The 20,083-nt window shown below is 51.8% G+C and overlaps 1 protein-coding gene across 1 annotated transcript; it reads left to right on the top strand.

Moving 5' to 3' along the window:
* Window positions 1-202: 202 nt before the first annotated feature.
* On the top strand, window positions 203-19,489 carry CDH24 (cadherin 24). Its single transcript, XM_035134909.3, has 11 exons — window positions 203-513; window positions 2,630-2,924; window positions 6,163-6,282; window positions 8,943-9,110; window positions 11,247-11,437; window positions 12,447-12,700; window positions 12,852-12,988; window positions 13,935-14,056; window positions 14,182-14,296; window positions 16,854-17,102; window positions 17,961-19,489. Exons 1-11 carry the CDS (start codon window positions 295-297, stop codon window positions 18,473-18,475), a joined length of 2,385 nt encoding a protein of 794 aa, XP_034990800.1. The 5' UTR covers window positions 203-294; the 3' UTR covers window positions 18,476-19,489.
* The last annotated feature ends 594 nt before the right edge of the window (window positions 19,490-20,083 follow it).

Here is a 20,083-nt window from a genome sequence, read left to right as displayed (position 1 = left end):
AATGAATAAATAACTCTGGCCCGATTGGATGGGAATCAGAGAAGAGGCTGCCTAAGGAAGAGGAATGGTGTTCTTTATGGATTATCTGCATGAATCAGCCATTTATTCTGGACAGGGGTGGATGGCGATGTCCGTGATTGAAAGGATGCACCTGGCTGGCAATGATACCTAGTCTTTCTCTCTCTCTCCCTCCTGCCCTCAGATCCACCCAGATGGGGTAGCTGTTCCTTATGGGCATCGCAGATGAGCAGCTCCCCCCGCTGCAGGAGGAGGACTGAACCGCGGGGCTGAGCGATGGCCAGTTTCCTCCAGCTCCTGCTGGCCTGGTTGGGAGGCTGCGGCTGCGCAGGCCGCCTCATGCCGCCCAGCCAGGGTGCCAGAGCTGGGTCCCCGCGGGGGAACGTGTCTCAGCGCTGGGAGCGCCCGCTGCTGAGGTCCCGTCGCAGCTGGGTCTGGAACCAGTTCTTCGTCATCGAGGAGTACGCCGGGCCGGAGCCCGTCCTCATCGGAAGGGTGAGCTGCAGGCTGGCTGGGACCCACACTGGCTGGCCGGGGGGGGGGGTAAGGAGGCAAAGAGGGGCAGCCTGGACTTTTGCAAAGGGATGGGTCCTAATTGGCGGGCCCACCAGACCTTGCGACGTGGTCTGCAAGGCCGGTTCAGCCAAGCTACCTTTGTGGGGCAGGGGGCAGGTAAGAGTGAGACTCAGCCCAAAGGATGTTTTCTGGGCAGATCAGCTGGCTGGAAGTGCCTGCAATGGCGCTTTCAAAGTGCCAGGCAAGGGAGCCAGGGTGGAGTAGTGGTTAGAGCGCTGGACCTGGGTTCAAGTTCCTGCTCAGCTTTGAAGTCCACTTTGGGCCAGTCGCTAATCTACCCCGCAGGGATATTGTGTGTGTATGTGGGGGGAAATGGAGAGGGGGAGGTCTTTGGAGAAAAGGTGGGAATGCAATAGGATTTCCTGCAGTGCTATTTTCCACAGCGTTTTGAACTGGGCTTCTGAACTTCTGACAGAACTTGTGGCCACAAATGGGGAATCTGCGGCCCTGCAGATGTTGCTAGGACCCAGCTCCCGTCAGCTCTGGGCAGCATGCCCAATGGTCAGGGTTGATGGGATCGGGAGTCGCAGGCCACCTTTGGAGGGCAACAGGTCCCGTCCCCCCACTCCTCCTGGCTAAATCCCTTGAGGTTTTATTCCCCCTTTCAGGCTCCTGCCTCCGCCCTTCTCCTCTCTCCCTCATTCCTGGGACCCTCCTTCCCTAGGCCCTAACAGCCCACTATAATAATAATAATAATAATAATAATTTATTATTTATACCCCGCCCATCTGGCTGGGTTTCCCCAGCCACTCTGGGCGGCTTATAACAGAAAAATGAAATAAAACAATTAAACATTAAAAGCTTCCCTAAACAGGGCTGCCTTAAGATGTCTTCTAAAAATCTGGTAGCAATATTGCGGAGTTTTGCGTTTGGAAGCAAGCGCTCAGGCCTCTTTTTTTCTTCAGAATTCTCATCTGCACATTAGCTTCCTGGAACGGACTCAGGGAAAATGATGTCTAAAAAAAAAAACCCAAAAGAAGCACACACAAAAAAGAATTCCCCCAGACAACCAGACTGAAAGCCATTTATTGCACACAGGATGCAGAAACAATATAATATTCATTTCTGACTGGCTTTCAGTCAAGAAGTCCCTGGCTCGAATGGCACCTGAGCTGTGAACTAATTTAGACACGCTGCATTTATCAGCCTCAAAGCGCAGTGCGGGTCCCTCCACCGTCCCCCAGTACAGTAATAAATGAGCAAGTTGGTCAGTGGAGGGGATGGGAGCTAGCGCAAGGCAAAATCCTCGCACTTGAAGATGTGGGCCCTCAATATATATTGTACCTTGAACACTGGATTATTGTACATGAAAAAGCAGTCTTGTTTGTTAGGCCACCTCCGCCCCATACTGTCAAAGTGTTATGATACCATTTTGAACAGGCATGGCTTCCCCCAAGGAATTATGGGAATTGTAGGCTACAATTCCCAGAGTTCCCGGGAAGAGAGATTGGTGGTTACGCAGCTCTGGGAACTGTAGCCTTGGGAGAGGAATAAGAGGTCTTCCGAACAACTCTCAGCACACAGCTCACAAGATTATTTGGGAGAAGCCGCGGCTGGTATAAAGTTTCATCACAGCGCTTTAAACATAAGGTGTGAAAGTAGCTTTAGTAACCTTGGCCACCTGCCCAGTCCATCACTTTGATTGGAGCAAGTCAGCCAATGGTAGCTAAGGACTGCTTGGCATTGGGGCAGTTCAGCCAATCACTGCTGCTGCTCCCACTATTACATTAGGACAGCCTTCACTGCCCTGGTGCCCTTGGGAGGTTTTGGACTACAAGTCCCAACAGCCCACCTGTCGTGTATGTTGAGATCTAGTTGAGATCCCCCCCATTGCAGGGGGTTGGACTAGATGACCCTCCGAGTCCCTTCCAGCGCTACAGTTCTATGATTAACTCGGCTCCCATGAGCCTCAGCTGCATTTGGGGGCTGTGCTCCAAAACGTATGGTTGTCAAATTCTGTGTTAGGGTTATAAATTTATAAAAAAATAAATAAATTACCGACTTCCATGTCTCTGCTCTCTCTTTCCTCTAACAGCTTCACACCGACGTGGACCGGGGCGAGGGCCGCATCAAGTACGTCTTAACCGGAGAGGGGGCCGGCACGGTCTTCGTGATCGATGAGAAAACGGGCAACATCCACGTCACCAAAACCTTGGACCGGGAGGAGAAATCCCAGTATACGTTGCTGGCCCAGGCTGTGGATCGGGCCTCTAACCGGCCTTTGGAGCCGCCGTCTGAGTTCATCATCAAAGTCCAAGACATCAACGACAACCCGCCGGTCTTCCTCCATGGCCCCTACCACGCTACTGTGCCTGAAATGAGCAACGTGGGTGAGTTCAGTGGCCTGGCTGGTGGAGGAACCGCCCTTAGCTGACCCTTTGCAGAATACCCTTTTTGATAAGATTATATTCAGCCTTTTCCTAATGCAATAAAAAAACAACAACCCCGAATTTAAACAGAAACAGAAAAAAGAGGAAGGCGGGAATGCAACGTCCTCTCTCACAGGTGGATCTTAAGCCTTGCCTCACACAGGAAGAGGTGGATCCTGCCAGCTCTCAGCTGGAACCTTCCCTTTCTTCTCCCTGCCTCCCACCCTGGGAGACCTTCTTCCCTTCCCTGCTGCAGCTGGCGCTCTTTGGGCTGGAAGGGCAGGAGGCATGAAAAGCAACAGGAGGCAGAGCCAACCATAAGGCCTCCTTCACGCCCTAAAGTGCTGCGATGTTGCTTTAAGCAGTCATGGCTTCCCCCAAAGAATTATGGGAGCTGTAGTTTGTTAAGAGTGCCGAGAGCTGTTAAAGGACCCCTGACCATTAAGTCTAATCGCGGGTGACTCTGGGGTTGCGGCGCTCATCTTGCTCTATAGGCAGAGGGAGCCGATGTTTGTCCGCAGACAGTTTTCCCGGGTCATGTGGCCAGCATGACTAAGCCGCTTCTGGCGAAACCAGAGCAGCTCACGGAAACGCCATTTACCTTCCCGCCGGAGTGGTACCTATTTATCTACTTGCACTTTGACGTGCTTTTGAACTGCTAGGTGGGCAGGAGCAGGGACCGAGCAACAGGAGCTCACCCCATCGCGGGGATTCGAACCACCAACCTTCTGATCGGCAAGCCCTAGGCTCTGTGGTTTTACCCACAGCGCCACCCGCGTCCCTCTGAGAGCTGTTAGGAGGCACTTATTCCACAGAGCTACAATTCCCAGAGTTCCCTGGGAAGAGGCTTTGTGATTGGTACACCACTCTGGGAAGTGTCGCTCTGGGGGAGAGAGTCTCCTATCGACTCTCCTGAATCTTAGCAAATCAAAGTTCCCAGAATTCCTTGGGAGAAGCCATGACTGGTATCATAACGCAGAGCATGAGTCCTTCCTGAGTCCTACAAGGGGCAACACAGAGAATAAGGAGGAAGAGGAAGCTCACAGGCAGGGTCACTCTCTGGGCTGGACATAAGAGCATGAACAGCTCAATGCCACTGCATGGCGAGCTTCCCACAGATATGGGGTTGGCCTTGTGTAAATATGGCAGGCCATGCGCTGCTGCCTCCTGCGTCTTCCTGCATCTGCAACATGTCCATGTCTGGACCAGGGCACCCCTCCTTTTATTGTCTTCTTGCTTCCCCACACAAGAGAGGAGGGGAGCCATGGGACGGGAGAGGGCTCTTGCACCCGAATCTTGCTTGCATGTTTTCCACAGACATCTGGTTGGCCACCGTTAGAACAGGATGTGGGCCTAGACCAGCAAAGTAGTTCTTATGTCCATATGAAGGAAACTGGAGGAGGGAAGAGGAGCCTGCAGAGTCTCAGCAATGCCAGAGCCCAGTTTCTCCCCTTCCTGTTTCTTCCTGGGCGGGGGCGGGGGGGGGACATTATGGAGAGAGATTGCCTATTTTGCTGGGTTCTCTAATTCCTCCTGCTCCAGGCTCCTGCCCCAGCGAACACAGGTGAAGAGTTTGGGGTGAAATTGCGGGATCTATTCTAGATACCCGCTTGAGTCACCCAAATATCTTGGGTTGGCCCTGTGTGCTTTTAAGTGTGTGAATGGCATCCCCAGATGATGATTCAAATCAGAACCAAGTTTGAAGCTGGGTTGCCATCCTCACATGACATTATCCTACCACTGATATGCTAGATTTCCTGCTGCACACCATGGCCACCAAAGTCCTGCAGGGCCTGGCCCTCCCTGAGGCTGGTAGCCATTGATAGCCCTCTCCTCCATGAATTGTCCAATCCTCCTTTAAAGCCATCCGAGTTGGTGGCCATCATTGTTTCCTGTGGGAGAGAGTTCCATAGTTCAACGTTGCCCAAAGAAGCCCTTTCTTTTATATAGCGTGGATCTTCCATCATTCAACGTCCTTGGAGGTCCATGAGTTCCCATGCTCCACTTCTCTTCCGAATCAAAAGTCAGAAGCACACGTTGACTTTTCGTATGTTAAGTGGACGAACTGCCCAGCCCCAGATAAATCTACCCCCTCTGTGTTTCTGCAGGAGTTGTTGATCTCAGCATGCCTCCTGACTGGAAGCAGACGAGGCCTGCGACTCACAAAGGGAGGTAACGTGTAGCCTCTTTTCAGGGCAGGCAAATCCACTAGGGCTGCGTACACGCTGTCCCTTTAAAGCACATCTGAAGGACATTCTTTCCCCCAAAGAATTCTGGGCACTGCAGTTTCTTAAGGGTTGCTGGGAACTGTAGCTCTGCGAGGGGTGAGCTGCAGTTCCCAGAATTCTTTGAGGGGAAGGAATGGGCTTTGAAGGCAAAGAGTGTGCACAGCCTGTACCTCTTTATTTGGGCCTGATTGAACGCTCGAGTCACACCCCATGCTGACTCACAGAGCCGAAAGTACCTATTCCCCTGTGGAGGCTGAGTAGAATGAGACATGGCCAGGGTGGTGAATCATACAGAGACACAGCAGGGAGCCTCCCTTTATGGGGTGAGTACTTTGGGAGGAGGGTGGAGACAGGTACTTTTGATGATTTAATAGTAACTTTTCAGGGTGGCGGGATTGGGAATGACAGCAACCACGCTGCCGCCTGCCAGAGCTTTGCGTCTGCAAGCAGGACCCTTTGTGAAGAAGCTTGGAGGAGTTTTCATCTAGCATTCTGTTTGGAGATGCTGCTTTTGTATATTGTTGTTTTGGCATTTTACAGTTTGCTCTTGGTGGAGAATACATGTTGGATTTTTATGGCTGTTTTAAGTTGCTGTTTGCCTCCCTAGGGGGCTCTTTTCGGCAATTTTTCACATGTAAGCCTAGAAGATAGTACTGTACAGGTGGTCTTCCTTATTTTTATATTTTTAAAACTTATGTACGGTACCTAAGATGGCTTTCAGCGTTGTTGTTTTTTTGTGAATTCTCAACTGTGCCGGGTTCCTGCTTTTCAAACGCCTTACGACTTTGCTCTTCTTCACGGGCCTCCAACAAAATAGCAGCACTGTGGCCAAGACTACGTCACTGTGCCAACAAGACCCTTTTTGAGCTCTTTCCCTTGAGATGACCTGTGAACTCTCACAACCAGCATCCTCCATAACCTGTGTGCGTTTGGTTTTTCTTTTTTTCTGTTAACCTGCCCCGTTTCTGCAGGTACGTCCGTGATTCAGGTGACGGCCCACGATGCGGATGACCCGGCCTACGGGAACAGTGCCAGGCTGGTCTATACGGTACTCGAGGGGTTGCCATTCTTCTCCGTCGACCCCCAGACGGGTACTTAACGGGGAGGAGGAGAGGGGGCAGGTTTGGGGGTGGAAGGGCGATGGTACCAGTGTCGCCCCATTGCGAAGGGAAGAATGCGGCAAGAGGCCATTGTTGTGTGTGCTCTTGGGGACTGGGGCAAGTTGGCGGATTTGTGATTTGCCGTGGAATGGCAGATTGGTTTGGAATCACAGAGATGGCCATCAAAGCTGATGTTGGAGAAACCTTCTTCAGCGGGAAGTGCGACGCTCCCTTCCTTGCATTTTGGGACAACTGGTTATTAATAGGCCACCCTTTCTCAACTGGGCACCTTCCAGATGTTTTGAACTGCATAACCATGCCCGCTGGGGCTGGTGGGAATTTCAGTCCAAAGTATTTGGAGGGTGGCGGGTAGGGAAAGCCTGCAATAGGCTTGGGAATGATAGAGCCCCTTACAGATGTTCTTTTTATTGGGCATTTGTTATTTCAATACTATGCGCACCTGCAAATATTTTGGGGTGGGCGCCCTGCCTCGCTTCCAACCAGCGCATGCCCTGTAACGTCCTGCCGAAATCCTGTAGCTTTAAATAGCACCAATGCCCTATTAGTGGGGTTGGGTTTTTTTTAACCTCCTTTTGTCGTGTTGCTGCAGAGGAGGTCCCCTCCAGAAAGAAACAACGCAGAATAACATAGGATGATGTGTGGACAGTCTAGTATAGATCCTTTACTGAGGCACCATTATTGCATCTGTGGCAAATTGCAGAGCACACCTGCACTACCACCCCTCTCCAAAATCGGGAGGTGGGGCTCATAGACAGGCCCCCAAATCCAAGCCTATGCAGTACATGTGAAAAAGATCTAGGAGTCTTTGTAGACCACAAACTTGACATGAGTCAACAATGTGATGCAGCAGCTAAAAAAGCCAATGCAATTCTGGGCTGCATCAATAGGAGTATAGCATCTAGATCTAGGGAAGTAATAGTACCACTGTATTCTGCTCTGGTCAGACCTCACCTGGAGTACTGTGTCCAGTTCTGGGCACCACAGTTCAAGAAGGATACTGACAAGCTGGAACGTGTCCAGAGGAGGGCAACCAAAATGGTCAAAGGCCTGGAAACGATGCCTTATGAGGAACGGCTTAGGGAGCTGGGTATGTTTAGCCTGGAGAAGAGAAGGTTAAGGGGTGATATGATAGCCATGTTCAAATATATGAAAGGATGTCATATGGAGGAGGGAGAAAGATTGTTTTCTGCTGCTCCAGAGAAGCGGACACGGAGCAATGGATTCAAACTTCAAGAAAGAAGATTCCACCTAAACATTAGGAAGAACTTCCTGACAGTAAGAGCTGTTTGGCAGTGGAAATTGCTACCAAGGAGTGTGGTGGAGTCTCCTTTGGAGGTCTTTAAGCAGAGGCATATGTCAGGAATGCTTTGATGGTGTTTCCTGCTTGGCAGGGGGTTGGACTGGATGGCCCTTGTGGTCTCTTCCAACTCTGATTCTATGGTGTGTGTGTGTGTGTGTGTGTGTGTGTGTGTGTGTGATGTGTGTCCTTGGGGAGGTTTAAAGGTGCTGTCATGGCTGCCTCTGAGTTGCCTCCTTCTTCTCTGCAAGTCTATCCAGCCACCAGTGTCTCATCTCACCAACCAACCAACCTCTGTCCATTTGCCCAGCTTCATGGTCACATGAACAACAACCTCTGAATCTGTTGGGTCGGCCACCTGTCTTTACATTCATCCATATCATAGTTTCCTCTACCCAGTGTCTCTGGCTAGCCCTGCTTGGCTTCATTGTGTGGCCCTGGGTGGCCATGACATCTGCTCTGTGTGATCTGCCTTGTAGCTGCAGTCAGCGATTTCCGCTGGGCTGAGGTGACAGTTCCCCAGCAACCCTGGTCGCCAGTGAAGTGTAGGTGGGTTCCCACGACACAGTGATAACAGCAAGAACCTTTATTGAACTACGTAACTGGGAAACAGAGGCAAAGCAACTGCTTATATACATTTCTGAAAGCTGGGCCACTCCCACTCCCAACGTGATTGGCTGTCTAAACTTCCAAGCTGTGAATCACAACTCAGAGTTCAAGAGCCAATGGCAGAGGCCCAAACCCTGAAATGTTCTGCAATTGGACAACATGTATCGAATCAGAACACGGGAGCTCAGAATCCTTAGTACAGACCCAAACTCAGGCAAACACAGAATACACTGAATATATAACACTTCCTTCCCTTTAGTTCAGGCATCCCCAAACTGTGGCCCTCCAGATGTTTTGGCCTACAACTCCCATGATCCCTAGCTAACAGGACCAGTGGTTGGGGAAGATGGGAATTGTAGTCCAAAACATCTGGAGGGCCAGTTTGGGGATGCCTGCTTTAGGTGGAGCTAATTGAGATGATGAAAGGCAAATTTGCAGGGTGGGAATCTATCTATCTATCTATCTATCTATCTATCTATCTATCTATCTATCTATCTATCTATCATCTATCTATCTATCTATCATCTATCTATATCTATCTATCTATCTATCTATCTATCTATCTATCATCTATCTATCTATCTATCTATCTATCTATCTATCTATCTATCATCTATCTATCTATCTATCATCTATCTATCTATCTATCTTCTATCCTGGTCCCTCACGCACTGCTTCTTCTGCCACTCTCTCTCTGATACTTCTCCTTCCTCCTGCGTTTAAGGTGTGATCCGGACAGCGACCCCCAACATGGACCGGGAAACCCAGCAAGAATTCCTTGTGGTGGTTCAGGCCAAGGACATGGGGGGGCATGCTGGGGGTCTCTCAGGAAGCACGACCGTCACTGTCACACTGAGCGACGTCAACGATAACCCGCCTCGCTTCCCTCAGAGTAAGCTGGGAAGGGGTAGTCGGCATCAGACCTCGGTTCTTTCTATGGATGTGACCATATTTTCATACGCAGGGCAGGAAGGCTGATGTGGGGGGGGGCTGTGGGCGGGACACCACTTCATTGGTGGATTTTAGAGGCTGACCAGAAACTTCAGATTTTAATAGGAAGCTGGGATTGGACCTGATTTTGCAAAGTACCTAAAGCAAAGCAAAAACCCACAAAAGAAATGAAGAATTCCTAGCTCCCTAGCCACTTTTGCTACTCAGTTCTATGTTAGTTTGCTAAATTTGAGATGGCAAATAGCTCAGAACTAAGGTCTTTCTAGTCGATCGTACAAAACGTTACATCTGAGCTGTCTACCAGCAAAATTGTCTTGGTTGGTTCTTAACTTTGTTAAGGAGAGGCAAGATGTTCCTGGGACGGGTTTAGCAATCTAATTGGATGTTTTGTTTACGGTTTAGCCTTGGAGCTTAGCATATTAAACGTTTTTAATGTAACCACACGCAAAACTGCAAAGCGCCTAGAAATGCGTCTCATGTGCGCACAAGGAAACCTGCAACATCCTCAGACATTACGGTATCCTTGACGTTAACGATTGTTGAAAAATATGTAACAGGCGAACAAATACTGTAAATGTTTTAAGAGCATGATTATGAATTAATGCAGGATGTTGCAATGCCTTCCTTTCATATTCATGATGTGTGAAGTAGTAGGGGAGGAAGGAAGATCGGGGAAGGAGACTACATTTCTTGAATAATGAAATCCGGCCGGTCTGTTCATGGTAGTCGCTCACCCCTTCCTGCTTCTCATGTAGTCCCAGTTTAGCGGGGCAGAGCAGGGCTGCTTGGAGGACAGCAAGTGTGCACACATTGTACTTTTAAAGCACATTCAAAGCACATTCCCCTCAAAGAATTATGGGCACTGTAGTTTGTTAAGGGCTGCTGGGAAGTGTAACTCGGTGTGGGGTAAAACTGCACTGCCCAGAATTCTCTGAGGGAGGGGAACGTGCTTCAAATGTAAGTTTCTGAGCACAATTCAAAGGGTTGGTGCTGACCTTTAAAGCCCTAAGCCTCGGTGCAGTATACCCCATCATTCTGCCTGGACACTGAGGTCCAGTGCTGAGGGCCTTCTGGCGGTTCCCTCGCTGCGAGAAGCCAAGTTACAGGGAACCAGGCAGAGGGCCTTCTCGGTAGTGGCACCCGCCCTGTGGAACGCCCTCCCACCAGATGTCAAAGAGAAAAACAACTACCAGACTTTTAGAAGACAACTGAAGGCAGCCCTGTTTAGGGAAACTTTTAATGTTTAATAGATTATTGTATTTTAATATCCTTCTGGAAGCCGCCCAGCCAGATGGGCGGGGTATGTTTAAATAAATAAATGAATAAAATTTCAGGGTACAGTGTGTGCTTTACACAGTCTGAATCGGTGGCTGCCATTTTGTCATGTGTAGATGGGGGGGTGGGGCGGTTAAAATGACTCAAATCAGCGGCGGCACAATGAGCCAATGAATTCAAGTTGCAGGAAAGGAGATTCCGACTAAACACCAGGAAGTGCTTTCTGTCAATAAGAGCTGTTTTGACAGTGGAACGGTCTCCCTCGGGAGGTTCCAGACTCTCCTCCCTTGGAGGTTCTCAAGCAGAGGTTGGATGGCCATCCGTCATAGATGCCTTAGCTGAGATTCCTGCATTGCAGGGGGTTGGACTAGATGGCCCCTGGGGGAAGGTTTTATAGGTGTAGTACCAGTGTAGCCGCCGCTAGAGGGTGCTGGTTTGCAACCTGGTTCTTTTCCCAGCATGCACTTTCGGCTGAGTGGTGCGTTCTGGAACAGGGGTTTTTTGGGTTTCACCTGGCGGAGGTGTGGCATCTGTCTTTGAAAACCTTATAAGAGCCTTCGGACATTCGCTTTGGACGTTGTGTTCAAATTTGAATGCAATTGGTGAAGCGGTTTCGGAGAAAAGTGGATAATAACCAACATGCCCAGTTTACATTTTTATATATAGGGACAGGAGGGAGAGGAGTGGGGAGGTTCTGCTGGTTAGCCAAAAGTCCTTGCGCTAGCAAAGCTACTTTGTTGGCTGCCACCCATTCTCCCACATACACACGCCTGTTTCCCTGCACTTCTTTCCCCTCCCCCAGGCTCTTACCAGTTTTCCGTGGTAGAGACTGCACCTCCCGGCTCTGCCGTGGGGCGGCTGCGAGCGCACGACCCCGACGAAGGGGAGAATGCTCTGCTGGCCTACAGCATTCTCGATGGAGGAGATGGAGCAGAAGCCTTTGCTATCCACACCGATGCGCTGGGACAGGACGGGATCATCACAGTGAAAAAGGTTGGTGGAGGTGCCCCCATTCTGGGGGTACCTTGGAATTAGGGGGCCCTGATCCTCCTTCCGTCCTCCCTCCCAGGGACCACCCCCTCCATTTTCCCCACAGGCAGCAAAAGATGGGAGCTGTGGGTTCTGAAGGATTCAACAAGTTCAAGGAGGAGAAGACCACTGATAATGATGATGATTTTATTGAATTTATATACCACCCTATACCCAGAGGTCTCAGGGCAGTTCACAGAAAAGATCCCAATATATAAAATCAACATAAGAACAATAACACACACACACACACACACACACACACACACACACACACACACACACACCAAAAAGAGCCACATTTTAAAAGGGTATATTATGTCAATTAGGTCAACCAAAGGCCTGATTAGAAAGGAACGTTTTTGCCTGGTGCCTAAAGGTGTATAATGAAGGCGCCAGGCGAACTTTCCTGGGGAGAGCATTCCACAGATGGGGAGCCACTGCAGAGAAGGCCCCGTTCTCGTGTTGCCACCCTCCAGGCCTCTCAAGGAGGAGGCACACGAAGAAGTGCCTCAGAAGATATCAGGGTCCGGGTATGGAAAGAGGCGGTCCTTGAGTTATTGCAGTCCTGAGCCAGCAGACCACTTTTATGTTCTGATGTCCTTTAAACCAGCGGAATAAGTCCTAATGTCCCAGCAAATGTGGTCACCAACTGGATGCTCAGGAAAGTGGGATTGATGAGACCTGGAACGGGCTAGATAGGGCTACTAAACTGTCAGCCTGGACTGAGCGAAACTGAATACTCAGTAGACGCCGACGGACAGAGGCTTCCAGCCTTGCAGCGTAGTTGTGGCTTCACAGCCTGCCTTTCTTATTTCCCTGACCCACGCTAAGAAGTGACCCTGACCTTCACTATTCCGCTTCCGCAAGAATCCCCATTGCTGTATTTTGACATGGGTCTCCCCGTCCCATAGAGCTCCCCTCCCTCTTTCCCTCTGGTTCCCTGCTCTAACTTGCCCAAACCCTCCCGCAGCCCCTCGACTTCGAATCGCGCCACTCGTACACCTTCCGCGTGGAAGCCACCAACACGCTCATCGACCCCCAGTACATCCGCAAAGGTCCCTTCAAAGACATGGCCACCGTCCGCATCACGGTGGAGGACGCCGACGAGCCCCCGGCGTTCTCCCGCTCTGACTACCACCTCGCCGTCTACGAGAACAGCCCCCCGGGGACCCTGCTGGGCAAGGTGACAGCCGTGGACCTCGACTCCCCCAGCAGCGCCATCCGGTAACGGCAAGCGGGGGGCCGCAGGAGCAGGGGTGGGGTGGGGACTGTGCAGATTTGCATCTGCGTGCCTTGCGTGTGAAAGTTACAGTTGCTCCGTTTGTACCTGGTTGCCACGACAACCTGATGCCCCAGGTTCCCCCCCATCTTCTAGATACTCCATCCTGCCGCACACGGACCCCGAGCGCTATTTCAGCATCAACCCTCAGGACGGGACGATCCTGACCTCTGTGCCTCTCGACCGGGAGCTCTTGCCCTGGCATAACATGACCGTGGTGGCAACGGAACTTGGTAAGGGACGGGTGGGTTTGGGGAGGGCCAGGTGGGTGGCTCTGGGTGGGGGGACGAGATGGCATGCGGTGGCGGGGTTTGGGGTATTCATTTGCAGGTCGGATTCCCCCCGTCGACAGATACTACAACAAATGCTTTTATTCCACATTGTGCAATATATACGCCTGTTTCCCAATGGGCAAATATTTACTCATTGTCTCTCTCGCGCTCTTTCTCTCTCCGTGCATCGTTTTGCATGCGGCTGCCTGTTCGGGATGCACTTCCTCCTTTGCGCCACCTGCCTCATGCACTTTGCTCCTTTCTGCCATCTTTATCCCATGTGGCTCCTTGCTTGTCATGATTACCGTGCATGGCTGACGTCTGGCCTGGTGGCGACGCACTCCTCTGCATGCCAATTCTGTGGCCTGCGTGCCTCGCTGTGGCTTCCCCCTTTCTGCACGGTTGTATATGCCGGGCGCAATGTGGCTGCCTTATCATACGCTTCTCCCTACCCCTGCATAAACGCGGCACACCATGCGCTGGCCCCTCCCTCTCCTTGGATCTTATGGGGCTGTGTGCGCTCTCTCTAAAATGTTGCATTCGCATGGGTGCCGATTTCTGTGTACCTGCCTTGTGTTCATTTTTGCACAACCTCCTAACTACCCTACCTTATGGTCCGCCTGGCACGCGCTCCTATACTGTAATCTCTCTGACGTGGGCTGCGTCTGACCCTATGGCTTCGTATGCACACTTGTCACATGGAACTGCCCTGGCCTGGGGTGGCTGATCTGTACGGCTTCCCCCCATTTGCAACTTTAACATTTTTTTAATTTGGGGGATCCTGGTTAATTGCCTGTTGCGTGTCCCTCCGTGTCGCCTGCATTCCATTCCCGGCATGCCCCGCATGGCTTTTCCTCGGCCTCCTCACGCTTTATGCTGCTCCCCATCCCCCCGCTCTTGCCCTCAGACAGCCCCACACAGGCCTCCCACGTCCAAGTGGCCGTCCAGATTCTGGATGTCAACGACAACCCACCCCAGCTGGAGCACAGCTACGAGCCGTTTGTCTGTGACAATGCCGCCCCCGGCCACGTAAGTGCTTCCTGGGACCTGCTGCGGGTAATAACTCGCAACGGTTTGGCTGTTGGGATGGAGCTAGGCGAGGAGGCCACAGCTTGGCTCCTTCTCACCCCTTCCCTTTCCCCTTCTCCTGCTAGTTGGTGCAGCTGATCCGAGCGGTGGATCGAGACGAGGACGGGAACGTGAGCCGCATCATAATCCGCTCCCCGCTTGGGGCCAGGGACCCAAACGTCACTGTGCGAGACAACAAGGGTGAGGAATTGCACTCAGGTGTGGCTTTCTCAAATGTCCCAGGTGGTTGGCAGGCAATCTCGGATAAAGCTGGTCTCCTTCTTTGGAGGTCTTTAAGCAGAGGCTTGACAGGCATATCTCAAGAATGCTTTGATGGTGTTTCCTGCTCGGCAGGGGGTTGGACTGGATGGCCCTTGTGGTCTCTTCCAACTCTATGATTCTATGATCTAGTCCAGCGTCCTGGGAGGTAGTGGGATAACCTGGGGGGGGGCACCAAGAGGCAAGGGGTGGGGGGCTGGGTGGTGGTGGCAGTTGGAGGTGTAAATGACAATCAGACCTTGAAAAGCTGGTATCCCTGGATCTAGTTCATCAACTTGGTTGAATTAATTAAACTAAATAGTTTTAATTGGATTTTGAATACATGTGCAATGAATCGTTACTGTTTAATTTTATTGCGTTATTATCTTCCTGAGTGGGTCGTGCCGACTGCTATTCTGAATGATGCTTTTTGTAGGGCAGGGGACATTGGGCATGAGTTTATGGAACCAAGGAGGGGGGGCTGGTTTGGGAACCACGGATCTCGATTCATTTCAGAACGGTTTCAGGTCTGAACTGGCCCTGAGCTCTTCCAGGAGAGGGGAAAGGGGACTGCAACCTTGCTTCTTTTGCTTGATCTCTCTATGGCTTTTGTTATGGGGTGCTGAGGGTCCCTCTCCCCCCCCTAATGCTACTTAGCATATGAAACCCATAGGAATGCTCATCAGGCGATTGGTACCTACATGTATGTACCCTCTGAATTGAGAATGGCCATGCAGGCTCTGAACCACCATCTGGCCACAGTGGAGGGCTGGATGAGTGCCAACAAATGGAGCTTAAACCCTGGCAAGACAGAGGCCCTGTGTGCGAGTGCTCCCCACGCCCAGGGCGTAGTTCAGTTACCTGTTGCGGACAGTAAAGGAAGGAACAGGTACATAGCCCGGGGCTGCTGCCAGATCCATCTTTGTCTCTCAAGGATGAGATGGCACCAGTGGCTGTTATGGTTGTTGTTTGTCGCTAATTAAATTTCTGTACACCCCCCCCCACCCTTCGTCCGAGGACCACAGGGCAGTTTGCAATATGAGAACACACAAAAAACACACCACAACAACAAAGGGAAATGATAACCTTGACACACAGCTTCAAAGACCATAAGATTGTTTCATTAGCCCAAAGTCTAGGAGTGCCTTTGACCACATCTGGTTGCAGCTGCTCCTCGACTGACATAGCTTGGCTACTGTGACTTTGGCGCTGAGAACCTCAAGCCTGGATTTCCACAACGTGGTCTCTATGTGGGGCTTCCCCTGGAAGGGGCAGCCGGTGCGCAACACAGCAGCTGGGTTGACCCAGGGCATCCCATCGACACCTCTGCCACACAGGCTGCCAACACAGGCGCAGTTCAAGGTTTACCTTTAGGCATTTAAAGCCCTAAGCTTTAGGGAAGCTTTCATGGGCGTAGGCAGGGGGGGCAGGAGGGGGCAGTTGTCCCCCCCCAGAAGCAGGGCCGCTGGCCAGCCTGCCCCGCTGCCCGCCCGGTGCCGTCTCCCTTCTCCCTGGCTGGCTGTGGGGCGGGCGGAAGGAAAGCCAGGCAACCGCTTTGCGCGGTTCTGGGGCTTTCCCTCCACCCGCCCCGGCGATCGCAGAGGGGGAGGAGGGGATCGGAGCAGCCCGATTTCGGGCTGATCCTGGCGCCCCCTCCCCCCCCTCCGCGATCGCCGGGGCGGGTGGAGGGAAAGCTGGCTTTCCCTCCGCCCGCCCCACAGCCAGCAAGGGAGAAGGGAGCTTTCCTTGCCCCACTGTGCCCCCGCCCCTTGGCCCTGCCCCTTGCCCCCCTCTAATTTTCATCCTGACTACGCCCCTGGAAGCTTTTAATGTTTAATAAATTATTGTATTTATTATTGGGTTGGAAGCTGCCCAGAGTGGCTGGGGAAACCCAGCCAGGTGGGCAGGGTATAAATTATTATTATTATTATTATTATTATTATTATTATTATTATTAGCAACTTGACTGCGGTTCCTGCACTGCAGGGGTTTGGACTAGATGACCCCTGGGGTCCCTTCGAACTCTACACTTCTGTGGTTCTAACTTGAGACCAATATATCCGAGGGACCCCACTGCCTAGCAACTGTGCTTCTCAAATGGGGCGCTGCAGAGAGTTGTGTGCTTAGCCTGTAGTACAAACTAGGCTTTTAGTGTTGCCGCTCCAGCCCTCTGGGATCAATTACCAGCTGAAATAAGACCATCGCCTACTGTCAGGATGCTTAGGTGTCCCTACTGAATCCATTTTTGTTCAGGAGCGCTTTCCCAAAGGGGTACCCCAATCGTTTATGGAATATCAATTTTATATCTGAGGAAATTGCTTTGTTTCTGAAGTTTGTAGGGTGGCCTTACTGTTTTGAAGGGTTTGTTGATATTATGATTTTCAGAGCTTTCTCCCTCTGTCTGCCTCTCTATGTGTGAGAGCACGCGCGCCTTACACTGCTTTATGCTGTGGTCTATAAGTTTGTTCCCCTAACCACCTTTCATCTTTTCCCTCCCCAGATAACTCTGCCTCCTTGCTACTTCGTGCTTCCCGCCTGCCCACACAAGGCGGGTCCCTGCTGGTGCCGCTGGAACTGGTGGACGGGGGCTCCCCCACCCGGACAGGCTCCCCTACCCTGACCGTCAGCATCTGCCGGTGTCGGCGCGATGGGGCCATGCACTCCTGCGGGGCCGAGGCCCTGGGGTCCCCGGCAGGCCTCAGCACGGGTGCCCTTCTTGCCATCCTCGCCTGTGTGGGCACTCTGCTTGGTGAGAAAGAACAGGAGCTGCACTCAGGCAGCAGAAATGGGCGCTGCGAACTGGGGAGGGGGGAGGAATTTGATTCCTTCCGCATTCCAATGAGAAGATCGGCAATTCACACTTCTGCACCAATACGCAAACTGAAACATAGCTAAACTTCAGAGTTCACGCTTTTCAGAATTTTGTGGCGCAGTTCGCTGAACAAACAACTGGTGCATACATGTTTACGTTAGGGGGAAGTGTGTGTAAAAACATTGCTGCAAATTACATACAGAAATGCATTGCGTTAGGGGGGGGAATTTCTTGCGAAATTTTGCGTTTTAGCTAAAACTGCGTGCAAGAGCGTAATTATGAGAAATCTGCACTAGAACAAATTTTCGCAAGGATTTTTTAAAATGGCCATTTACTGCCGAAATGTGGAGAAGTGAATTTAAGAGCGTTTTTAAAAAATGAGTAACTGCAATTGGACGATTTGCCCCTCCCCACCGAAAACCCAGCAGGGCAGGGGTAGATTTTTCCGAATGAGCCACTGCTATGGTATTCCAAGAATGTGGGCCTTGCAGATCACAAGCTCAGAAAGAGTCACCCCAAAAATCTGAGAGCAGAGGTTGGGCACCAAGGATGGGTGTGAAAACTGAGCAGGGGACCTCCAGAAACATGGAGGGTGGACGTTGGAGAATGAGCCTGGTCTGGGAAGGCTGTCTTATTGTGTTATGTCCCTCTGATTCCACAAGAAGCGTCCAACAAGGCGTATGGGTGTGTGTGGTGATGAAAGCCCTGCTGTTTGTTGTGCTTTGCTAACGCCTGTCCTTCTCCCTTGCTTCTTTCTGCCCATCCCTGCCCCCCCCCCCGCCTCCCTGCGTCCAGCCCTGGTGCTGCTGTTTGTCGCCCTCCGGAGGCAGAAGCAGGCGGCGCTGCTGCCTTTCGAAGAAGAGGACGTCCGCGAGAACATCATCACCTACGACGACGAGGGCGGGGGCGAAGAGGACACAGAGGCCTTCGACATGGCCGCCCTGCAGAACCCCGACGCTGCCCCTCCACCCCCTCAGCAGCGCCGCCTCTTCAGGCGGGACGTGCTACCCCGCCTGCACTTCCCGCCCTCCTTGCCGACCCGCCTGCCCCCTCAGCCCCATGACGTGGCCAGCTTCCTGGCGGCCCGCCTGAGCGAAGTGGACGCCGACCCCTCTGTCCCTCCCTACGACTCCATCCAGGTGTACGGCTACGAGGGACAGGGCTCCTCGGCCGGCTCCCTCAGCTCCCCGGGGTCCTCGTGCGCGGGCGACAGCGACGCCGGCGGGTACGAGTACCTGGAAGAATGGGGGCCACTCTTCCGAACGCTGGCTGAGCTCTACGGCACCCCAGAAGGGCCACCTCCAACCTGAGGGACCTGGAACCGGGGAGGGGTCACATCCACAGAACAGCGCGGCCCTCCAGCCCTCTCTGTCCCTGTTGTGTTGCTTGTTGCTTTCTCCCTTTTGGTTCGCTCTCGGTTTCAGCTTGTCTCCTAGACATCTCCTGTCCTTGTTTGCGTCGCCTCCCTGTAGGCCTGGGCGGCTGGCCTGTGGCCTTCCAGATGTTTCTGAGTCATATCAGTCCCACCCGGCATGGCGGGCAGTCAGGGATGATGGGGGGGGCTGTGGTCGTGCAACATCTGCAGGGCCACAGGTTAGCCACCCCAATTATTCTTTCATTGCGTCTTTCATTCTCTAGCGGTTTTCCCGCTCCCCAAATCTTTCGTGTTTAAATTGCTTCGATTTTATTTCGGATTCTTCTCTTCCCTTCTTCATCTACTTTGCACTTCCAGCTTCCACCATTCCTTACTCTGTTCCTTTAGACGTCCTCGATTCCCTTTCCATTATGCTACTTTGTCATTTGTTCAGCCTTTAAACAAAAATGTTATGGGTGTGTGGTTTTTTTTTGGTCCCCTCTGTAATTCGCATTGTTTTCTCTTCATTTTGCTGTTACCTGTGCCGTGTTTATTCTGTTTTCGGTTTCCGTTCTTTTCTTTCCCCCCTTCTCCTGTACAAAAATAACTCTATGCATTCATTTTCTCCCAGAATCCTTTGGTACCAAACTCCCTCCCTACCTGGACCCTAACAATCCAGTCTTGCCAGCATGGATTTCCCTCTCATTCAACTTGCAGCCCCCCCAGCCAGGGCAGGGCTTCTGACCTCACCACCAGCACCCCTGCATGGGCTCCCGGGAAAATGCGTGGAGATGGCAGCGGGGGCGGAGGACGAGATCTGGCCTCCGCCCTCTGGACAAAGCCCTCCTCTCCTGATACCACAAAGAGACTTTCTATAGCCAGGACAATTTTATTCTAGGGAGCTAAGGCATAATCGGTGTTGGGTGGGGGACATCCATGTTATAATTTCGTAATAAACAATTTATTTTCTAAAAAAAGAGAGAGAGACTGTGGTTTTTCAGTTGTGCGTCTGCCTGAGCGAGATGGGAACAAGTGGGCATGTTGCTGTTGGCAGCTGTATGTCTCCAGAGACAATGGAGTGTGCCTCTGGGGGTGAAGTCAAACTGCTGCATTAGCGGTGACCTCCCCAATACGCAACTCTAGGCAGTGTGTCTGGAGGTCCTGGGCTGCCCAGACCACAATACCCCCCTCTTGGCTTCACTGATGTGGTCCAAAGGAAAGCAGAGCAAGACATTTGGCACCAGCTTGGCTGCAAGAGTTGCAGGAAGGAGTACAAGGCGGCACCATCTAATTGCCTTAGGGCAGGCACCCCCAAACTTCAACCCTCCAGATGTTTTGGACTACAATTCCCATCATCCCTGACCACTGGTCCTGTTAGCTAGGGATTATGGGAGTTGTAGGCCAAAACATCTGGAGGGCTGCAGTTTGGGGGTGCCTGCCTTAGGGTTTCCACACTGGATTTGTGGAAACCCTTCTCCTAGATGGGCTACCTTCCCACCTGCCCTTCTCTTTCCTCTACAGCAGGGGTGGCCAGACTGCAATCTACTTAAAGAGTTTAAAAACT

Source organism: Zootoca vivipara, chromosome 12 (genome assembly GCF_965207765.1).
Source record: "Zootoca vivipara chromosome 12, rZooViv2.hap1.1, whole genome shotgun sequence".
Lineage (NCBI taxonomy): Eukaryota > Metazoa > Chordata > Lepidosauria > Squamata > Lacertidae > Zootoca > Zootoca vivipara.
Note: the sequence above shows the minus strand (reverse complement) of the source record. Positions and strands in the feature narration are given on the sequence as shown.